General features: G+C 40.6%; 1 protein-coding gene across 8 annotated transcripts in view; it reads left to right on the top strand.

Annotated features, from left to right (window-relative positions):
* The window catches only part of CCDC93 (coiled-coil domain containing 93), a 90,727-nt gene that overhangs the window by 41,764 nt on the left and 29,984 nt on the right, over positions 1–18,979 (top strand). For 4 of the 8 annotated variants that reach the window (XM_077956861.1, XM_077956862.1, XM_015109942.3 and 1 more), the window contains one exon: positions 14,798–14,914. In XM_077956861.1, coding sequence (XP_077812987.1) covers positions 14,798–14,914 — 117 coding nt within the window. The remainder of the gene's footprint in view (positions 1–14,797; positions 14,915–18,979) is intronic. The other 4 variants (XM_077956863.1, XM_077956864.1, XM_077956866.1 and 1 more) reach the window with 1 other exon arrangement.

Genomic DNA, 18,979 nt, shown 5'->3' on the forward strand with positions numbered 1-18,979 from the left:
TCATCTGAAATTTGACCAGAAAAGGGTATTTGTTATCCAAAAAGTACAAATGAAGATGTAATTGTGGAAAGAGTATTAATTCACTGTCTGAGAAGAAAATGTCTTGGTTTCCTGTCAGCACACACACCTGAATGGCAAGAGTGTGCGTTTATACCCACCCTTATGTTGCCACATAGCATTGCTGAACCCAGTTTTTCGGGGAAAAAAAAAAAAAGCAACTGGATAGAGCACCCACTGCTGTTTCTACAGGGAGCACGTAGGGGCTCTGATGATTGTAAGAGCAAAAGCAGGCAGGCAGAGCCCCCTGTGGTTGGCAGTGCATCTCTCTTTCCACCCACTCCCCTGCCTAGGACTCCTGAAGCTCACCTGACTTCCCCAGTTACTCTGCATTTTGCACGTCTCCTTCTGGATCTCACTGTGTCTTTATCTCCTAAGCTTTTTCTTCCTCACCCTTGACCAGTGATCTCTGTCCTACTCTGATGGATACATTCTGGTTTATCTGTTTATCTTGGACCATTCTCTACCTCCATTCCATTCTTCTAGAAAAGAGTGAAATTAGGAGTAATTTGGACAGGAAGCAATGCCAAGATTTTTTCCGAGGACATATATGCAGTTGATTCCTGATCAACACAGGTTTGGACTGTGTGGGTCCACTTACATGTGGAGTTTTCCCCAACCAGATGTGTATGGAAACTACAGTATTCATGGGATGCAAAACTGGCGTATATGGAGGGCCAACTTTTCATATATGTGGGTTCTGTAGAGCCGACTGCTGAGTATGCACAGATTTTGGCCTATGCAGGTGGTTTTTGAACCAATCCCCCACGTATACTGAGAGATGACTGTAGTTAAACTTCTGTTGGAGAAGTGGAGGTGTCAAACATTAGTTAATTGCGTTTTCTTTGGATAGGTAATATAGCATTAAAGCTGATGGTTTTTAAAAATTACATTGCCTTTTATCCTATTCCCATATTGCAGTTATTTTACATTTGCATATTATTTTACAGTGTTTGTTCCCAGATCTTCATAGTTGTGCTTGGTTGCAGTCATCATATATGTCTAAAAGAAGTAGGACAGTGAGTGAGTGCAGTGATTAAAAACACACCATTTGAAGTCATATCTTGGTTCGTATCTGCCTTTTCCATTTCCCAGCTGTGTGACCTTGGCCATATATTTAACCTCTCTTTGCCCTAGTATCTGCTTTATAAAATGAAAATAATATTTTTCTGACAGGTATTGGGAAGATTAAATGAAACATGACCAAAATGCCTCAAACAATGCCTGGCACATTATAACTCTTCAGCTATCGATAGCTTTATTTTCATTTTTGTAGTCTTCATTCTTTTTTGTTTTGTCACATCACATCCTAAATATTTTCTAGCCTTCCCGTTTATTTTTATTTTTTTAAGTGTGTATGTGGGGGGGTGGGTGTGTGTGTGTGTTTCCTGAGATAGGATCTCACTCTGTTGCCCAGGCAGAGTGCAGTAGTACGATCACTTTAGCCTTGGCCTCCCAGGCTCAGGTGATCCTTCCACCTCAGCCCCCCAAGTAGCTGGGACTACAGGCGCACACCACCATGCCTGGCTAAGTCTTATATTTTTTGTAGAGATGGTGTTTTGTCATGTTGCCCAGGCTGGTGTTGAACTCCTAGATTCAAGCCATCCTCCCACCTCAGCCTCCCAAAGTGCTGGGATTACAGGTCTCAGCTGCTGCAGCTGGCAGTTCCCATTTATTTTAATAATTACATAATTTATGTGTTAATACAGCACAATTCATTAAACTTTTTTTTGTTAGACACAATTTTAAGCTGTTTCTGTTTGCCATTGTGGATAATAGTGTGAAATGTGAGCAGATGGTTTCTGCTGAGAGAGTTTCTAGGTGTTGGATAATCGGGTTATGACCCCCTCTATGTGTTATAACTACATAGAATACTATCAGTGGTGAAGGGACTTCCCAGCATATGCCTCCAGTATTTCCAGCTTTGATTTTGGGTTTGTCTAAATTGTTACTGTAGTTAACTATAAAGTGGTATCTCCGTAGATCACTGAGAGGATTGAAGATACGTCTGTGTAAGTACAGGTCACAGAGAACTCATCCAGTACCATCTAACTAATAAGTTCTAGGTTTAAATACAGGACTGTTTACTCTGTTTTCTTCTCTCAATTGTCTGTTATAGACTATACTCGAGTAATGTGTTCCTTGTGAATTTAAATAAAGTCTATATTTCAGATTTAAATATATTGTCACTGTGATACAAGTATTCCTCAGGCACTTTATTTTACTTTTGTATTGTTTTTCATTATATACAAGGAATTTGTGCCTAAGTTGGTCAGTCTTTTTGTTGTTGTTGTTGTTCCTGTTTCCAAATGAGAGGTTCATTGTTTTTCCATGGATCTGGTAAAATAGTTAATGCATGTCAGCTGATCTTTTATTAATTATGTTTAATTCTTTAACCTATGTAGAATTTATTCTTCTTTAGCCTAAAGTGGGGATCTGTCCTAGTTTTCCTATTCATATCCACTTATCCTACTACTGTTTGTCAGATAGTTTCTTTCTACTCATTTTGAGATACTCAATTCTATTTTTATGTCTTATAGCTAAACTAAGTATAGCCTCTTTCTTGTTTTATTGGTTTATACTTCTATTTTGTGCAAGTTCTGTGGTAAAGTTATGCATGGTGTTTTTGTTATTTGCTTGTTTTGTTTTTGTTTTGTCAGTACTGTCCAGTCAAAGACCTAGTTGTGTTCAACAGGAACATATCTGGTTGAACAAGTTGGGTGTATTGCTGCTTGTAGTGAGGGAGAACACATACCAGTGGGAATCATGGGGCCTTTCAGTAAGAGGGTGTCAGAAAGGACTTAGTATAGGATTTGCACTTACATAAGGTGACTTGAAGGAGGGTTCAAGGAAGTGGGCTTTGCTTTGTGTTCGATGCTGTAAGGAGGGGTGAGTCTGTCAATGAGCATCTTAATAAATCTTATCTCTAAGACATGGGGAAAATGAATCAAGGTTAAAGCTATGTATGCATGATAGCCAGTATAGGGAATATTTGGTCATTTTTGTGATTCGGACAATGTTTATGTTTTCATCCATCATCAGACATACTCATAGTCATAGGGTGACCTTGTCTGGTATTGGTGTTCTTTGAAATTGTTCATGTTTTGTAACGAGACCTGGTTATGAGTGCAAGCCAGCCTCCCAGCAACATCAATGCCTTGCTAATAGTACAAGGCTAGCTTTCAGATGTCAGGGGCTGCTTTTCTCATTCTCACGTTGTTTGTGTGGTTATCTGCTATTGTGTGGCAATACTGCCACAAATGTAGACACTTAAAATAACACATATTTATTATCTCACTGTTTCTGTGGGGCAGCAGTTGGGCATAGCTTAGCAACACCCTCTGTGACTCTTACAATGCTGCAGTCTCATCTGAGGCTTTACTGGGGAAGGATTTGCTTCCAGGCTTACATGATTGTTGGCAGCTTTCAGTTCCCTGCAACCGGCTCACTGAGGTCACCAGTTTTGTTGGCCGTTAGCTAGAGGCTACCTGTAGTTCTTTGTTACATGAGCCTCCCCTACATTGCCACTTACTTCATCAAAGCTAGCAAGGGAGGGCTTCTCCCTGAGGGCAGGCATTATAGACTTATTTAACATAATTATATATATGTAATCAAAAGACTGCCCCTTCTCTGTGGCATATTCTTTTTTTTTTTTTTTTGAGACGGAGTCTCCCTCTGTCGCCTAGGCTGGAGTGCAATGGCCGGATCTCAGCTCACTGCAAGCTCCGCCTCCTGGGTTCACACCATTCTCCTGCCTCAGCCTCCTGAGTAGCTGGGATTACAGGCGCCTGCCACCTCGCTTGGCTAGTTTTTTGTATTTTTTAGTAGAGACGGGGTTTCACCGGGTTAGCCAGGATGGTCTCGATCTCCTGACCTCGTGATCCGCCCGTCTCGGCCTCCCAAAGTGCTGGGATTACAGGCTTGAGCCACCGCGCCTGGCCCCTCTGTGGCATATTCTAAGGCACAGCTTCCATCCACACCCAAGGGAAAGGGGTTACACAAAGGCAGGTGTGCACATCAGCAGGTGGGAATCATGGGGCCGTTCTAGAGTTGTCCACCATGGTTTGCTTATTGGTCTTTTAATCATACTGCCACAGATTGGGCTGAAACTGGACACTGGCAATGCTGCCACCTTCAGGGTCTCAGTAATATACTTTGGAAGTAGAGATGGGATTGAGGAATGCCCAGGAAGGAAGCTGTTGGTAGTATCTGAGAAAAACTCACTTAGGCTGAGATCAGGATTTTTTTTTTTTTTTTTTTTGCTTTGTGAAGAAAGGGGACAGGATAATTTGTGGGGAGGAGCAAGCGCAAAAATGATTTTGTGACCAAGGAATAAATCGAATAGCCTGCCTTGTATGAGTGCTTGGAAACTTGACAGGCACTGGGATATAAAAACGAGGTTAAAAAAAACACGTGCAGACTTCTCTTTCACTGGTAAAGTTCACAAGTTTCTTATAAGAGTGTAACATAACATGTGTCTCAGAGTTCCTGAGGTATGTAACTCAATTTAATATGGTTCTTGTAAAGCAGCAGAAAGAGGAATGTGAAGAAGCTTCCAGATACATAATTCATGAGTGTCCATAGACTCTAGGCTGAGTACCTCCATCTGCCATTGTTTCCAAAGGGTAACACCCTTCCCTGAATGTGCTGGAAGAAGTACCACTGTGATTTTGGTGTTGATGTCTAATATTCTCACTGCATCATAGCATTTATTTTTACAGGGAAGAAGAATCTATTACTGTGACTTACAGAAAACTAAAATGCCTGACTGTCCAAAAAATGCTTCCACCCTACAACCCCCTAAGCTTCTGTAGGAGCCAGAAGAAAGAAAAGGAAGCTGGGCCAGGGAAGGTGCAATGTCCCTGGAAGGGCAGGAAGGGACTTTCCCTAATGCTGCACACTAACTAACCATACACCATTTTGACCACTGTAATATTTAGTCTGCCAACTAAATCATTCATTGGTCAACTTCTCCCTAAGACAGAATCTTGGGACGTTTTGTAGCTCTAGAGGATCTGAATACTTTATAGCTCTAGAGGCACAGGTCGGTCTTGGGGAATCAGAATCTACCCTGAGTGCCTTCTCCATGCAGATTCTTTGTGTACCATTATCTCATTTAGTTCTCAAATTTTTATTATTTTTTAATTCTACAAAATTATCTCATTTAATTCGTATAGACTGCCTTCTTGCTTATAATCCTCTGCCTTCCTCCATCATTATACTTATGTGCAGTTGAAACTATCTGTTTATATGGCTGTGGGCCACCTTTGTTCTTGTTTGTAATCTGAGAGTCTCGCCAAGGGCCCGCCAGTGTTGGTGCTCAGTAAATGAGTACGTGATATTATATCCATTTTTCAGGCAAAGTAACGAGATTATGTGACTTGTCCAGTGCCATACAGCTAGTAAGTTCCAGGTTTGAGTACAGGACTGTTTGACTTTGCAACCTTTCTCCTTGGCTAGGTGGAGCATCCTTAGGGAAAAGCAGGGACAGCCTCCTTTACCATCCTTAGTGTCTGCCTTCCAGGCGTGGCTGTGACTGTGCTTCCTTAGACTGTCCCATTATTTAACTGCCTACTGGGAAGGCATATTCAACTGGCATACTGGGAACTAACCACGGAAACAAGAAAAAGTGAAAATGGTACAGCTCAGCCCATTCACTCACACACCATAAATCTAAGTTGCTGAAAACTGTGGAAGTTTCTGTTTGGAGTATCTAAGTGACTCTTCATGTTTCTGGAGAATGCCACATTAATATGTTCTCATCCAGTTCTTTGAAGGGTAATATCCAGCTAGGCATGGTGGCTTATGCCTGTAATCCCAGAACTTTGGAAGGCTCAGGTGGGCAGATCACTTGAGGTCAGGAGTTTGAGACCAGCCTGGCCAACATGGTGAAACCCCATCTCTACTGAAATAAAAAAATTAGCTGGGTGTGGTGGCACGTGCTTGTAATCCCAGCTACTTGGGAGGCTGAGGTGGGATTGGTAGCTTGAACCTGGGAGGCGGAGGTTGCAGTGAGCAGAGATCGCGCCACTGCACTCCAGCCTGGGCAACAGAGAGAGACTTTGTTTCAGAAAAACAAGGCAGGGGGAGGTAATATCCTAGCCCAAAGAATGTCAACATCTTGATCTCATTTCCATAGCAAGGTGTATTTTAGATCATCAAGGGACTTACTTGGAAAAAAGGAATTTTTTTTCCTTAATGGGTTTTGGAAATTTTCCTGTCCAGCAATTAAGAAATTCTGGCACCATTGCCTCTGACCTTTTGATTTTGAGGATCATTCTCTGGCAGTTAGTCAGAAGCCTTTGTTCTGTCTTGAAGTCATATCTTTCCAGAGCAGCTGGGGAATCTCGCCAGATAATTAGAGCTTGGGTATGGTCAAGGATGTACTTATGAAAAAACACAAGGAAAGGGTCTCTTCTAGAAAAAGCAGACAGCCACATTTGATTAGAGCAGATCTTGTCCCCATCTATCATGATGATTCTTATTCCACTTTATGATGCAGTCAGCAGAGAAGACTGCCTCTTTAGTTCTGTCACTCACTCACTTGGACCCTGTGCCTTGTAAGCCTTTTGGGTGCAAGTAATAGGAATTCTACCCAGCATGCTGCTGTAAGCAAAAGGGAACCTTTATCAGCTCTCAGAACTGGAAGTCTTTAGAGGGACTCAAGTGGCCCTGCCATATCCCTTTACCTTTGCTTTGTCTCTCTCTCGGCCTCATCACCTTGGAGGCCTGGCTATAGACAGTTTCTGTCTTACTGCCCCCTCCCTCCATCAGTATATAAAATCCTAAGGAAGGACTCTCCTCTGTTGGTCATGGCTTAGGTCACAGATTTCTCCCCAGGCCCATTATTGCCAGGAGTTGGGTGTGATTGGCAGCCCCTCTGAACTAGAGAGAGTAGGAGACAGGGATTGCTTTTCTACCAACAGATGGGGGGCTGCACACAGTGGCTAGCATCCCCATAAGGCCTTCGTTTCCACTAGTCCCTTAGGAAATATATTTAACAAAGTTGGAAGGAATTGCCCCTAAAGTATCTGTTGTTAATATATCCTCTGTCCTCTTAGTAGTTGCCTTCCTTCATGTTGTTATTTATCTACCCTGGGTTTGTAACCCTTACACTTTTTCCAAATGTATGAAGTCTTACGAAAATATATTTTTAAATTAGCACAGTTTTTTTATATTTTAAGTCTTCAGCTTGTTTTTTTTTCTGCCAGAGAACTGATGGAATTGACCTCATAATCACTGTCATGTGAAAGAGTGATTAGATATATTTCTTCTTTCAGCAAACAACTATTGAGTAGATCCTACATCCAGGCAGTGTCAGGTGTAGGGGGCAGGGATTGCGTTACGCGTGAGTCAGGGTTGCAGCCCTGAGGGGCTTCCAGTAAGGAGTCAGTCAACCTGTGAAAACATAAATTACAGAATGATACAATTCGTGTGCCTATAAAGAGGCTGCCAGATGCTACTTAGTTTGTGTTATCATTTGAAGTGACAGTATCTGCCCAAAGAAAAGTGGTTGGCATAGTTGATATTGAACTGTTTTTGCCTGATAATAACCAGGCAGAATGGGTGACTTTTAAAATCATACCACGGGGTGAGAAATGGAAAAGGGAAGGGCTTAGGACTGAGTGAAGATACCACAGCCCAGGGACATTGCCTGGGCCAGAAAGTCACAGTAAGCTCAGCAGCCAGGGGACCCTGACTGCTTTGTTAGAAAATCACACCTGATCTGGCACCTGTGTGATTTCTGATACCCTTAGATATGAGTGTTTCCAATCCTATCATCCTGCCCCAACTCAAAAAATGTTACCACTTGCTAGCACCATTGGTTTGTGGAGTTGGGGAGAAGTGTAGTATGGGGCAGGAAAGGGGTGAGGGTGTGGCTCTCTTGGAAACCTCCTATTGTGGCCACAGATATAAAAACCCAGGTTGGAATCAGGAGGGGTAGGGGCCTAGGTAGATTTTTAAACCCCTTCATTCTGGATACTCTTTCTTCACATAACATAATAGGTGTTGCATAAATCATATTCCTAACCTCTAAAGTATTAGAGGGCCAATATTTCATTTTTTATCTTTGTATTCCTGTTGCCTCATTCATAATAAATACTCAGTAGAAGATAATGAATCACTTGAAGACTTTGGGGAGACTCACCTCATAGCCATTAGCCATGATTCTGGGTCAGGCACAGAGGCTCACGCCTGTAATCCAGGCATTTTAGGAACCTGACGTGAGAGGATAGCTTGAGGCCAGGAGTTTGAGACCAGACTGGGCAACATAGTGAGACCCCTATCTCTACAAAATATTTTTTTTAAATTACCTGGGTGTAGTGGCATGTACCTCCAGTCCCAGCTCCTTGGGAAGCAGAGGCAGGAGGATTGCTTGAGCTCAGGAGTTTGAGGTTGCAGTGAGCTATGATCATGCTACTGCATTCGAACCTGGGCAACAGAGTGAGATCCTGTCTCTAAAAAAAAAAAAAAAAAAAAAAAAAAATCAGATTCTACTTATTAAAAGAGGCTCTTCTGTGATGTTGTAGAGATCAACTCTTTATCTCCTTCATAGCACTTCCCTCAAGCACCGTTTCATTTGTCTGTTTGCCCATCTCCCAGGCCTAGAATGTTTGCTTTCCAGGAGGGCTGGGATTGTAGTGTACTCTCAGTGCCCAACACAGTTGGGTTTTCACAGACATTTGCCGAAGGAAGGAAGAAAGGAAGAGAGGGAGAGGAAGGAACAACAGCAGCTTTCAAAACTCTTTTCCTCTGTGACACAAGTTAGGCATTGAGGAGAATGCAGAGGATGCAACACCTTTACTTATGAATTAGCCAGTTTTGTCTGGCTAGATTATGAAGGGCCAGAGGTACGGTCTTTGTCTTTTCCCCCTTCCCCAGAGCATAGCACCGGTAAGATCTGAGTAAAGATTAGCTGAAATAAGCCAAGGAAGGTGGGGAGAGAGATGTAAAATTTTAATCAGAGTTAAGAGAGTAAGGAACCCTGTAAATCTGGAGAGAACAATGCTAAATATGTTTGTGTTTACGAACAGCTCTAAGATTTCCTGAATTCGGAGTGACTGTTGCATAGTTAGTATACAATACCTAACTGCAAAGAGAATGGTATCAACTAATGAATTGTCAACCTGGTAAAATGGTCTCAAGCCACACAGCACAACTTGTACATTTCAGAGTCCTTATTAATTTGCATAAGGACTTGGGCTTTAGCCTTGCCAGATTTGAGCATCACTTGCAAAGATAACTGGAACATCACTTAAGAAAAATGTAAACTGTTGAATTTCAGAAAAGTGAGTTGTACCAATTCACAATTTGGTGAGGATGCCATCTGACCTGACAGTAGTGTACGGGGATTAAAGGGGAGGTTTTGGATTTTTGTTCACACCTCCTAAATGTTAAGTGCATTCTGAGCAGGCACACTGCATTACTCACCGTGGGACCCAAAGCAAAACCTTAGACTCAGCAAGGTTACATAACTATGGGTTTTTGAAATTCATGGAATTTCATTAGTGGGTTTTAAAAATATTGAAAAGAGCCTTCATGTATTGAGTTTCATTTTTGGAAGCTGAATGTAGATCAAGGAAAGTGGATGATCCCCTCCTATCTGCAGTGGTCACACGTCATCAGGAGTGCTTCAGAAGTTCACTTACAAACTAGGATAACAGCCAATGTGGTGAGAGGTGTCAGCATCTTGTTATAGAAAGGACAGGTGGAAGAGCTGTGGACACTTAGTTGAACTGTTATCTGAAAGAGTGATTAGATTTAATCTGTTGCTTTAGTGGGGAATGGCCATGCTTTTATGTATATGTTGTGTGTGCATTGGAAGGGGGTATTTGAATAAGTCTTTACAGATACAGTTGTGCTGTCTGTTTTTGCTGGCATTTGTTTATGGTAGTTTGACTTCTTGTGTGCTTTTGATATTTGACTGTGAGCCCCATATTCCATGGAAATTTATCTGTAGTAACTATTTGAGGCCTAGGATTGAAGCTCTGTTCTTTCAGGGAAGATCTGCTTTTGCTTCTGCCAACCACCTGGGGATACGTCAGCCCAAGTCCATTTTATACCTTGTCCTTACTTGTGGGATTTTTGGACCAAAGTATTGTGTGAATTAGGATTACAGAACTGCAGGAGATCCAATCTGTTGTTACAGAATCTCATTGTGGATTTTTTCCCTCTTATAGCTGTATCAAGATTTATGTGGTAAAAAGTTGTTACTGAATTGTAAAAATCAAAGCTTGTGATCATCAGGTTTGGGCACATACCCTTAGGAAAAAAAGCCAACTTCAGTAGGTACACATACATTCCTGGATTCCCACTTTCAGTTACTTTTTGGCCTTCTGAAATTTAACATTCTTGCTAGTTCTTAGATTTAAAAACATTTTAAAATAAATATTTCACATAGTCTGTTTACTTGTCTTTATTTATTTATTTGAGACAGAGTCTCACTTTGCCGCCCAGGCTGGAGTGTAGTGGTGTGACCTCGGCTCACTGCAACCTCCCCTTCCTGGGTTCAAGCAATTCTCATGTCTCAGCCTCCCAAGTAGCTGGGATTACAGGTGCATGCCACTATGCCCGGCTAATTTTTGTATTTTTAGTAGAGATGGGGTTTCCCCATGTTGGCTAGGCTGGTCTTGAACTCCTGACCCAAGTGATCCACTCACCTTGGCCTCCAGAGGTGCTGGGATTACAGGTGTGAGCCATTGCACCCAGCCTACTTGTCTTTAATTGGTCAGTCAGGGTGCCAAAAACTGAATTCCATCTATTTAGTGTAGAGAACTCCTGGTACCTTGTAAGATAGGAATACTTTATTGTTGTCAGCTTAGTGACCATCTTTTGGTGGGGTAGGGAGATGATATAGGAGAGAACCCTGTATTAGAAGGTTGATGTGTAAATAACCTTTTGGGTCTCTTTCAATTATAAAAGTATATAGTTTTAGCTAAAGTAATCATTTTTTGCTTCTCTTGGGAATTTACCATTTTGAACTAGACTAATATTATTCAGTGACATTTAAATCTGTTTCCTCTAAAAACAGAAGTTGTGAATATCTGTCAGTTATTAGAAAACACTGAATTTACACTAGAAGTCATCTTAATCCACCATGTGGCTTTGAAAGCACGTTCTTAATCTGAACATGTTGAACAAATTAGATTGGCACTTTAGCCCTCACTGCAATGTAAACACAAATGGAATATTTGTAGATGGTTGATGTTCTTTGACAGATGTTGCATTTTGGAAGCAGAAATCTGTTAAGATGCTCTAGGATTTAAATTTTTTCTGTCAAGGACTTAGTATAAAGCCCGTTTTCCTCTTCTTCTATCTGACTTTGTCTCATCATTCAAAATCCACCTTGGTCATCTAGTTTTCTTCCTCATCGTGTCTCTCAGTGAATGAACCATTAGATGAGACCTGCTGGTTTGTGGACCTTTTCCTGTCTTCATCAGTCTGAGTTCTCTTGGCTTTGAGAAACAAAAAATTTAGATTGCTTGATAAAAAGTGTGTTTGAAAAACAGAGCAGTCAGCTTTCTATTTACTAGGTCAGGAACTCTTATTCCAGCTCAATAATAACTGTTTTATCTGACTAAAAATAACTTCCCATTAAACATTAAGCAGCTTCCCATAGCACTGTCTCTAGACTCAAAGGCAAACACAGGAACTTACAAGTTTATATGTACTGTGCACCAGTAAATGCACATTTACAGGACTCCACACAGCACTAAGAATTATTACCTACCAATAAGGGAGAGCATTTTTGAAAGCCCATGTTTCCTTGGAACATGTACTATTATAACATGATAGAGGTACATGTAGAGACTTCAAGATTTTTTTCTGTGCATTACCAGCATTTTCTCTCTGTTTGTATGCTTGTCTGAATCACGGGTCTAGTAAAAGAGTAGAATCAGAAAGAACTTTTCCCTCTCAGTGTTGTATAAATGATGGCTGGCCACTTGGTGAGCCCACTCCATTGACTGTCCCAGTCCATGGTTGGATTCCAAGTGAACCAGGCTCCTTAGATTAAGGTAGCAGCTCTCAACATTTTATAATACTTTCAGGACCCAGTTAAAGACTCTTAAAAACAACTAAGGACTCAATAGCTTATGTATTTTAATTCATTTACAGTAGCTTATATATTCATTTATAATAATTGATGTATTCATATCCAATAGCTTATGTATTCACTTACAAATAATAATGAGCACATTACATATTAGCATCAGAGCAATGATATCACATGTCATATAACATCTGGAAGATTTCACTGTATAATCATGAGAATGAGAGTGAAAAGGCAAATAACATCTTAGCATTATTATGAAAAGGTATTTAGCCTCTGAGACCTTCTGACAGGGTTTTGAGAGAGCATATGGCTCAAAATTGAGACTTAGATAGATAGCTATCTTGGAAATAATCTTTCCACATATCAAGATAGCTGCTGGTTTTCCTGCAAGAAGAACTCTTGTGAGTGAAGTTTGAAGGTCATAGTTTTAAAACAAAGCTGTATGTGTGCCCCATACACGAATACGAGAGCATGGAAGCTGGGTGGGGGAATGCAATTTTTATTTTCTTAGGACTTTGGCCATAAAAGCAGTTTATGAGCAAGAAAGCTTGCTAAGAGTCAGGCATTACCCAATCCATGTCAAAGCTGCAGAACAGAATTGAATGAGTTTACTCAGCCCCCTCACACCGGAGGAAGTCTGGAAGGTGAGTGCTACGTGAGTCCACTGGAGCCTGCCTGCCCAAGTCTGTCTCGAAGCCTGACAGGCATCTGGAGGAGGTCAGGATACTCAAGCATAATCCTGACATCACACCTAGAGACATACTGTATGGGAAATTAGTTCTGTTTCCGATATCAGAAAAGCACGAACAGAAGGCTTATGTAATTTGGCTAGTAAAGCACAATGCTCTGAGAATATGCTTATAACACTTTGGAAGTTACAGTCAAGGAATCTAACCTGGATATTAAAACTCAAAGCTAAAATTAGCTATATAAAAAGCTATTAAATACATAACATACAAAAGTGGCCAAATTAATAGCATAGTTCAGGTCATCCAGTCAAAGTAGAGGAGATACAGTTTATTGTAATTCTGTTTCTGGTAAGTGATTTAGAGTAGGGGTGGTCTCTTCTGCCACGCTTTTTTAATACTCTCAAATGATTTTCAGAAATAGTTTGTCCTTGTCTGTACTACAAGTTGTGAATATCTTGTTGTGTCCAAAATTAATTTTAAAAAGTTAATTCCAATTCCCAGAAATCCTGAAAGCTAAAATAATATTGACATTTTACATAGTCCCAGGTTTCAAGGCTAAATGTGTTGTAATATTAAATGCTCAGTTTTTCCGTTTCCTTAATGGCCTACCATCCCATGAGATAGAAAATGATGTTTCTTACCATTTTATGCAGCTATATCCTGCTGGTTGTTTTGTAACTCCAAAGTTGTTAAGTAGCAGAAGAGCTCATCTTCCATTAATAATACTGCTGAATTATTCAGAGAAATCCTTAACCAGAATAAATGGTTATGGCCATCCAATTTCTCCTCCTTTTCACTTTCCCATTTCTTTTTCCTGTGGGTAAATATCTCAAACTTTCAAGCCTAGAATCACTGTTAAAACATGCAGGGAAAGTTGAATATCCAGATAGTTTTTGTTGCTCCCTTAAAACCCTGTCAGAAGGTCTCAGAGGCCAAATACCTTTTCATAATAATACTAAGATGTTATTTGCCTTTTCACTCTCATTCTCATGATTATACAGTGAAATCTTCCAGATGTTATTTGACTTGTGATATCATTGCTCTGATGCTAATATGTAATCAATGATTAGCTTGGAATTGGGGTACTTACTATAAGAAAGGAGATGTTTTATCGTTGGTGCTTGACTGTTTAATAAAACTATCTATAATCACCCAAGAAGTATTATAATTGCACTTTTCGCAAAAAGGTCTACCTTTTAATTTCTTTTTCCTAGGGCTGCTCGCAGGAGTCTTGAGGCAGGTGTTTCTATTCAGTATCTATACTAAGCTGCTTGCTTCTTTGTGTGGTTTTTGAGGAATGGCCATTTGCCCTCCTGGAAAATGTTGTCACATTCACCTCATCATCTTGTTTAGAGATCTCTCTCCACTCACTCCTGGTCCTGAGGATCCTTCTCCACCCGCCTCCTCCCTTATATAGTTGCAGAACTTTTCCTACATGACCTCTGTCAGCACCTTTAATCCCTTTCCAGTCAATCCCCTGTCAACTCCAGAACATCAGAAATAGGAAATGATTAAATTGGGGTGGGCCAACTGATGGAAAATGTGTTGGGAGACTCTTCATTATAAGTGCTGCTGAATGACTAGACTTTTTAACCATATGCTTATAATGCTTCACTCACAGTGAATCAATTCATTATTCTTAATAACTCCAGAATGGTCCTGTGAAGATATTACCTTGGCCGTGTTATTCCCCTATTTAAGACTTTTTGATAATACCTATTGCCTGTATGATATTGATATAACCACAGTTACGTCCCTGTACTTTTTTACACATGCTGTTCCCTTGGCCCAGAATGCAGGTTCTGTTGATAGGGATTTTGGTCATTGTGTCAGAATCTCTTCTCTACGCCAGATTTTGAACAGGCCCCTGTAAATGCCCTGGCTTTGTGTGACTGGCTGCCCAACAGTGCTTTGCCCACATTCAACAGAGCTTGATTACGTGAACCAAGGTGAACTAATTAAATCCTTTGGATTTGCCATCCCTTTTTTTCCACAGCAGTCTGAGCTATCAACTGAAGAAAGTCCAGAAAAATTAGGAACCTCCCAGCTACATCGTCGGAAAGTCATTTCCTTGAACAAGCAGATTGTACAAAAGACCAAACATCTTGAAGAGGTCAGTGTTTTCTTTTCATAAGTTTATTCAAGATCTTCATAGTAGATTGCTTAAAGGAGATTCCAGAATGGGGGTTGGCATACTGTGGTGCTTGGGCCAATCCAGTTGCCACCTGTTTTTGTAAATAAAGCTTTATTACAACATATGCACATCCATTTGTTTACGTATTTTCTGTGGCTGCTTTCAGGCTACGGTGGCAGAGTTGAGTAGTTGCAGAAGACCATAAGACCTACAAAACCTAAAATATTTACTACCAGCCCTTTGCAGAAAAAATTTGCTAACTTCTATCATAGGAAAAGATCACAGGGCAAGAATAAATAGCATTAGTTCACAAATATTTCCCGAGCACTACTATGTGCTAGGCACTGAACTAAGCTATTGGGATGAATGAAGACCAAGTTATGATCCTTGCTGTCAAGGATCTTAAGGTCTAATGAGAAGTCATCACACTCATTGTCATTTAATTACAGGTGTGTTAAGTGCTTGAAGGAGAAATCTAGGAAGCTGGGAGAGTGACTGATAGGGAGACCTGACCTAGCCTCAGGTCACAGAGTTCTGAGACTGGAAAGATGAGTGGGCATTTCCAGGCAGGAAGTCTGTATGGGCTATATCGACGTATAGAACAACATGAACAACGACCAGAGGAGGAAGGGTCTTGGCCAGTCTGTTTTGTGGCCAGAGAGTCATGAATGAGACAGTTGGTTGGCAGTGTCTGATCAAGAGGACCATCCAGGCCATGTTAAGGACAACGGAAGCCATCGAAGGGTTTAAATAGGGGAGTGGCATGATCAGAATTGCATATTGTAAAGACCATTCTGTTTGCTGCAGGAGCATGAATTAACTGGACTTGGGTGAGAAGGAATTCAGGGAGAACAGATAGGAGGCTGATGCAGTAGTCCAGACATGGACTGCTACTACTGATGGCAGGGAAATGGAGGAAACTTGATCATTTTTAAAAGAACTGTAGGAGATGGTGTTCTGTAATACCTGGTGATATGAGACTGTTTTGGAAAGACCTTCATATATTTGCCCTGAAAAGTAGACCTAAGAGGAAGCTGGGAAGTTTGACTCAGGAACAGTCATTGGACAATAAAAAGTTATGTACTTCAGTTGCATTAGCAATAGATTAGATTAGAAGAATATACGTAGTAGAAGATTAAGAGAATGAATATGAGCCGGGCGCGGTGGCTCACACCTGTAATCCCAGCACTTTGGAAGGCTGAGGAAGGGAAGTTCACCTGAGGTCGGGAGTTCAAGACCAGCCTAACCAACATGGAGAATACCTGTCTCTACTAAAAATACAAAATTAGCTTGGCATGGTGGGCCTGCTTATAATCCCAGCTACTCAGAAGGCTGAGGCAGGAGAATCGCTTGAAACCGAGAGGTGAAGGTTGTGGTGAGCTGAGATCATGCCGTTGCACTCCAGCCTGGACAACAAGAGCAAAACTCCATCTCAAAAAAAAAAAAAAACTGGGTACAAGTTGCATTTTGAGCTTGTTTTTATTCTTTCAAGTCCCACATATTTAAAAGGTATGAACTTATCAAATGGTCCTGCTCAATCATTTCTTTGTTTGAATCTGTTCTGTTAGAATTTGTTCTCCCATAGCTGAACAAACAATAGGTTGGTTTTGCTAGATGCTCTGGATCAAAGAAGGATGAAAAGAGAGCCTACGATTTGGTTTCTGTTCAGTTATTTGTTTAGACATCTTAATGAGTTCTCAACTCAGTATCATTTCTACTCCTGACCCCTGCTAGTGATAAGAATAGTTCAAAAAGAACTCATCACAGAATCAGAAGGAGTCAAGGATGAGGCTTCCTTATTATAGTATATCTCTGAGAGAAGATAGTTGTCAGGTTACTGTGAACTCCAGGAGCCAGAGTATCCCAGCAGGAATGAATATTTGCTTCTACCTTCTGTCTAAACCTGGGGAGAAGCAATGCTAAGCCTCAACACAAAGGGCAGTCTTGGCACATTCTTGGTCCAGCTGACAGGGCAATCCTCCCTGACTCTTGAGTCTGTTTTGCAGTTGATTCAAAACACTTTTACCCAGAGCCTGTTACTTTCCATGCATACTGCTTAACATATAGCAGGCTGTCATTAAAAGACAACAATCATTATTGCTACGTTTAATGTAATTAAAGATGATGACCAGCACATGCAATAATCCCTGGCCATGTAGCTATCCCAACTGGATGAGGAAAATGAGGTAGGAAGGGAAGAGACTTGCTCAGTTTGTGTTCCATGTTTTTGTGTGTGTGCAGATATACTAAACACATTTTCCTTTTGTTTCTGTCAGTTTTCAAATGTTTCAAGTGCTTTTTTTAAATTACAGGGATAAGCTCAATATAAATTAAATAGTATAGAAGTATATAAAGATAAGAATAAATACAGCAAGCTACTATTTGTGTCTGCTGTGTTGCCTTTGCAAACATGTATGCCCCTTCACCTGGGGAGAGTGAGTTGTATGGTTACAGAATGGGGGATTTTATTTCACTTATTCTATCACAGACATCTCTCTGTCAGTAATAGTAATTGCTAATAAGTGCTTTGTTATTGCTTAGTAATTATTATGTGCTTTACAAAATTAACTCACTCAGTTCTCACAGCATCCCTATGAAGGGGAGGTACTGTTTTTTCCTCACTTTACAAATAAGGATACTGAGACACAGAGAAATTAAGCAGGCTGTCTGTAGTCACATAGCTTGTTAGTGGTAGAACCAAAATGTAAGCATATGAATCTACCTCATTCTTTTTACTGACTGGATAGTGTGACATAGTATATATATAACATTATTTAACTTGTCCCCTAAGTTGTCAAAAAATGCATTTTTTATTTTGCTAGAAACTATCAAGTTATTCATCAATTATTTTATCAATTTATACTTCTACCTGTGGTATGTGAGGGATTCCAAACTCTAAACCCCACAACCTGTTTTACAAAGTCATACAGGCAGAAAGCATCTGAGATGCATCCTTTTTTAGGCTTTTACAAACATGTATGCCCTCACCTTGAGAGTGAGTTGTATGGTTACAAAATTGAGTTTTTATTTCATGTATTCTATCACAGACATCTCTCTGTCAGTAACAGTAATGCCTAATAAGTGCTTTGTTATTGCTTACTAATTACTAAGCGCTTTGCAAAATTAACTCAGTTCACACAACATCCTTAATGAAGGGGAGGTACTGTTATTATCCTCACTTTACAAATAAGGAAATATTAGTCTATTCTCACCCTGCTAATAAAGACATACCTGAGACTGGGTAATTTATAAAGGAAAGAGGTTTAATTGACTCACAGTTCTGCATGGGTGGGGAGACCTCAGGAAACTTACGATCATGGCGGAAGGGGAAACAAACATGTCCTTCTTCACATGATGGCTTGAAGGAGAAGTACAAGCAGGGGAAATGCCAGATGCTTACAAAACCATCAGTTCTCATGAGAACTCACTGTCATGAGAACACCATGGGGTAAACCGTCCCCATCATCCAGTTATCTCCACCTTATCCGTCCCATGACATGTGGGGATTATGGGAACTACAATTCAAGATGAGATTTGGGTGGGGACTCAGCCAAACTGTATCATGGTCCAATAAGGGAATATGCTACAAAGGAATTAAAATGGAGTGAAACTGGTAGGTAGCTAAGAAGAAACCTGAGAGTGATGAAAGAAAGAGAAATCCAGAGAGGTGGTGGTAACCAGCAGCTGAATTTTTAGGGTAAGTGTAGGGATTAGTGATGAAGAAGAAAATAGAGGTAAGAGAATCCTGGAGGACTTCAGCAAGATAAAAACCAAGCTAAGCTACTGGGACACTTCCTATGTAAGAAAGGATGGTCAGATGAAGAATTAAAGAGAGCTCTTGTTAGTTAAATTAATTAAAGAAAAGAGATGAGCCTTTTCTTCTTAGAAAGCTCTTACTTCCCTGCCATGATCCATCTAAGGTAAGTCTTTGTCAGTGAAGGTTTCCTGAACCCCCTGGTGAGGGAGCTGACTCTTTCCTTGGGCCTATCTCTGCCCCATCTCTTCTCATATTTTGATCTCACAGTTACAATGTCATGTTCTTTT

This window comes from Macaca mulatta, chromosome 12 (genome assembly GCF_049350105.2).
Source record: "Macaca mulatta isolate MMU2019108-1 chromosome 12, T2T-MMU8v2.0, whole genome shotgun sequence".
Taxonomy (NCBI): Eukaryota; Metazoa; Chordata; class Mammalia; order Primates; family Cercopithecidae; genus Macaca; species Macaca mulatta.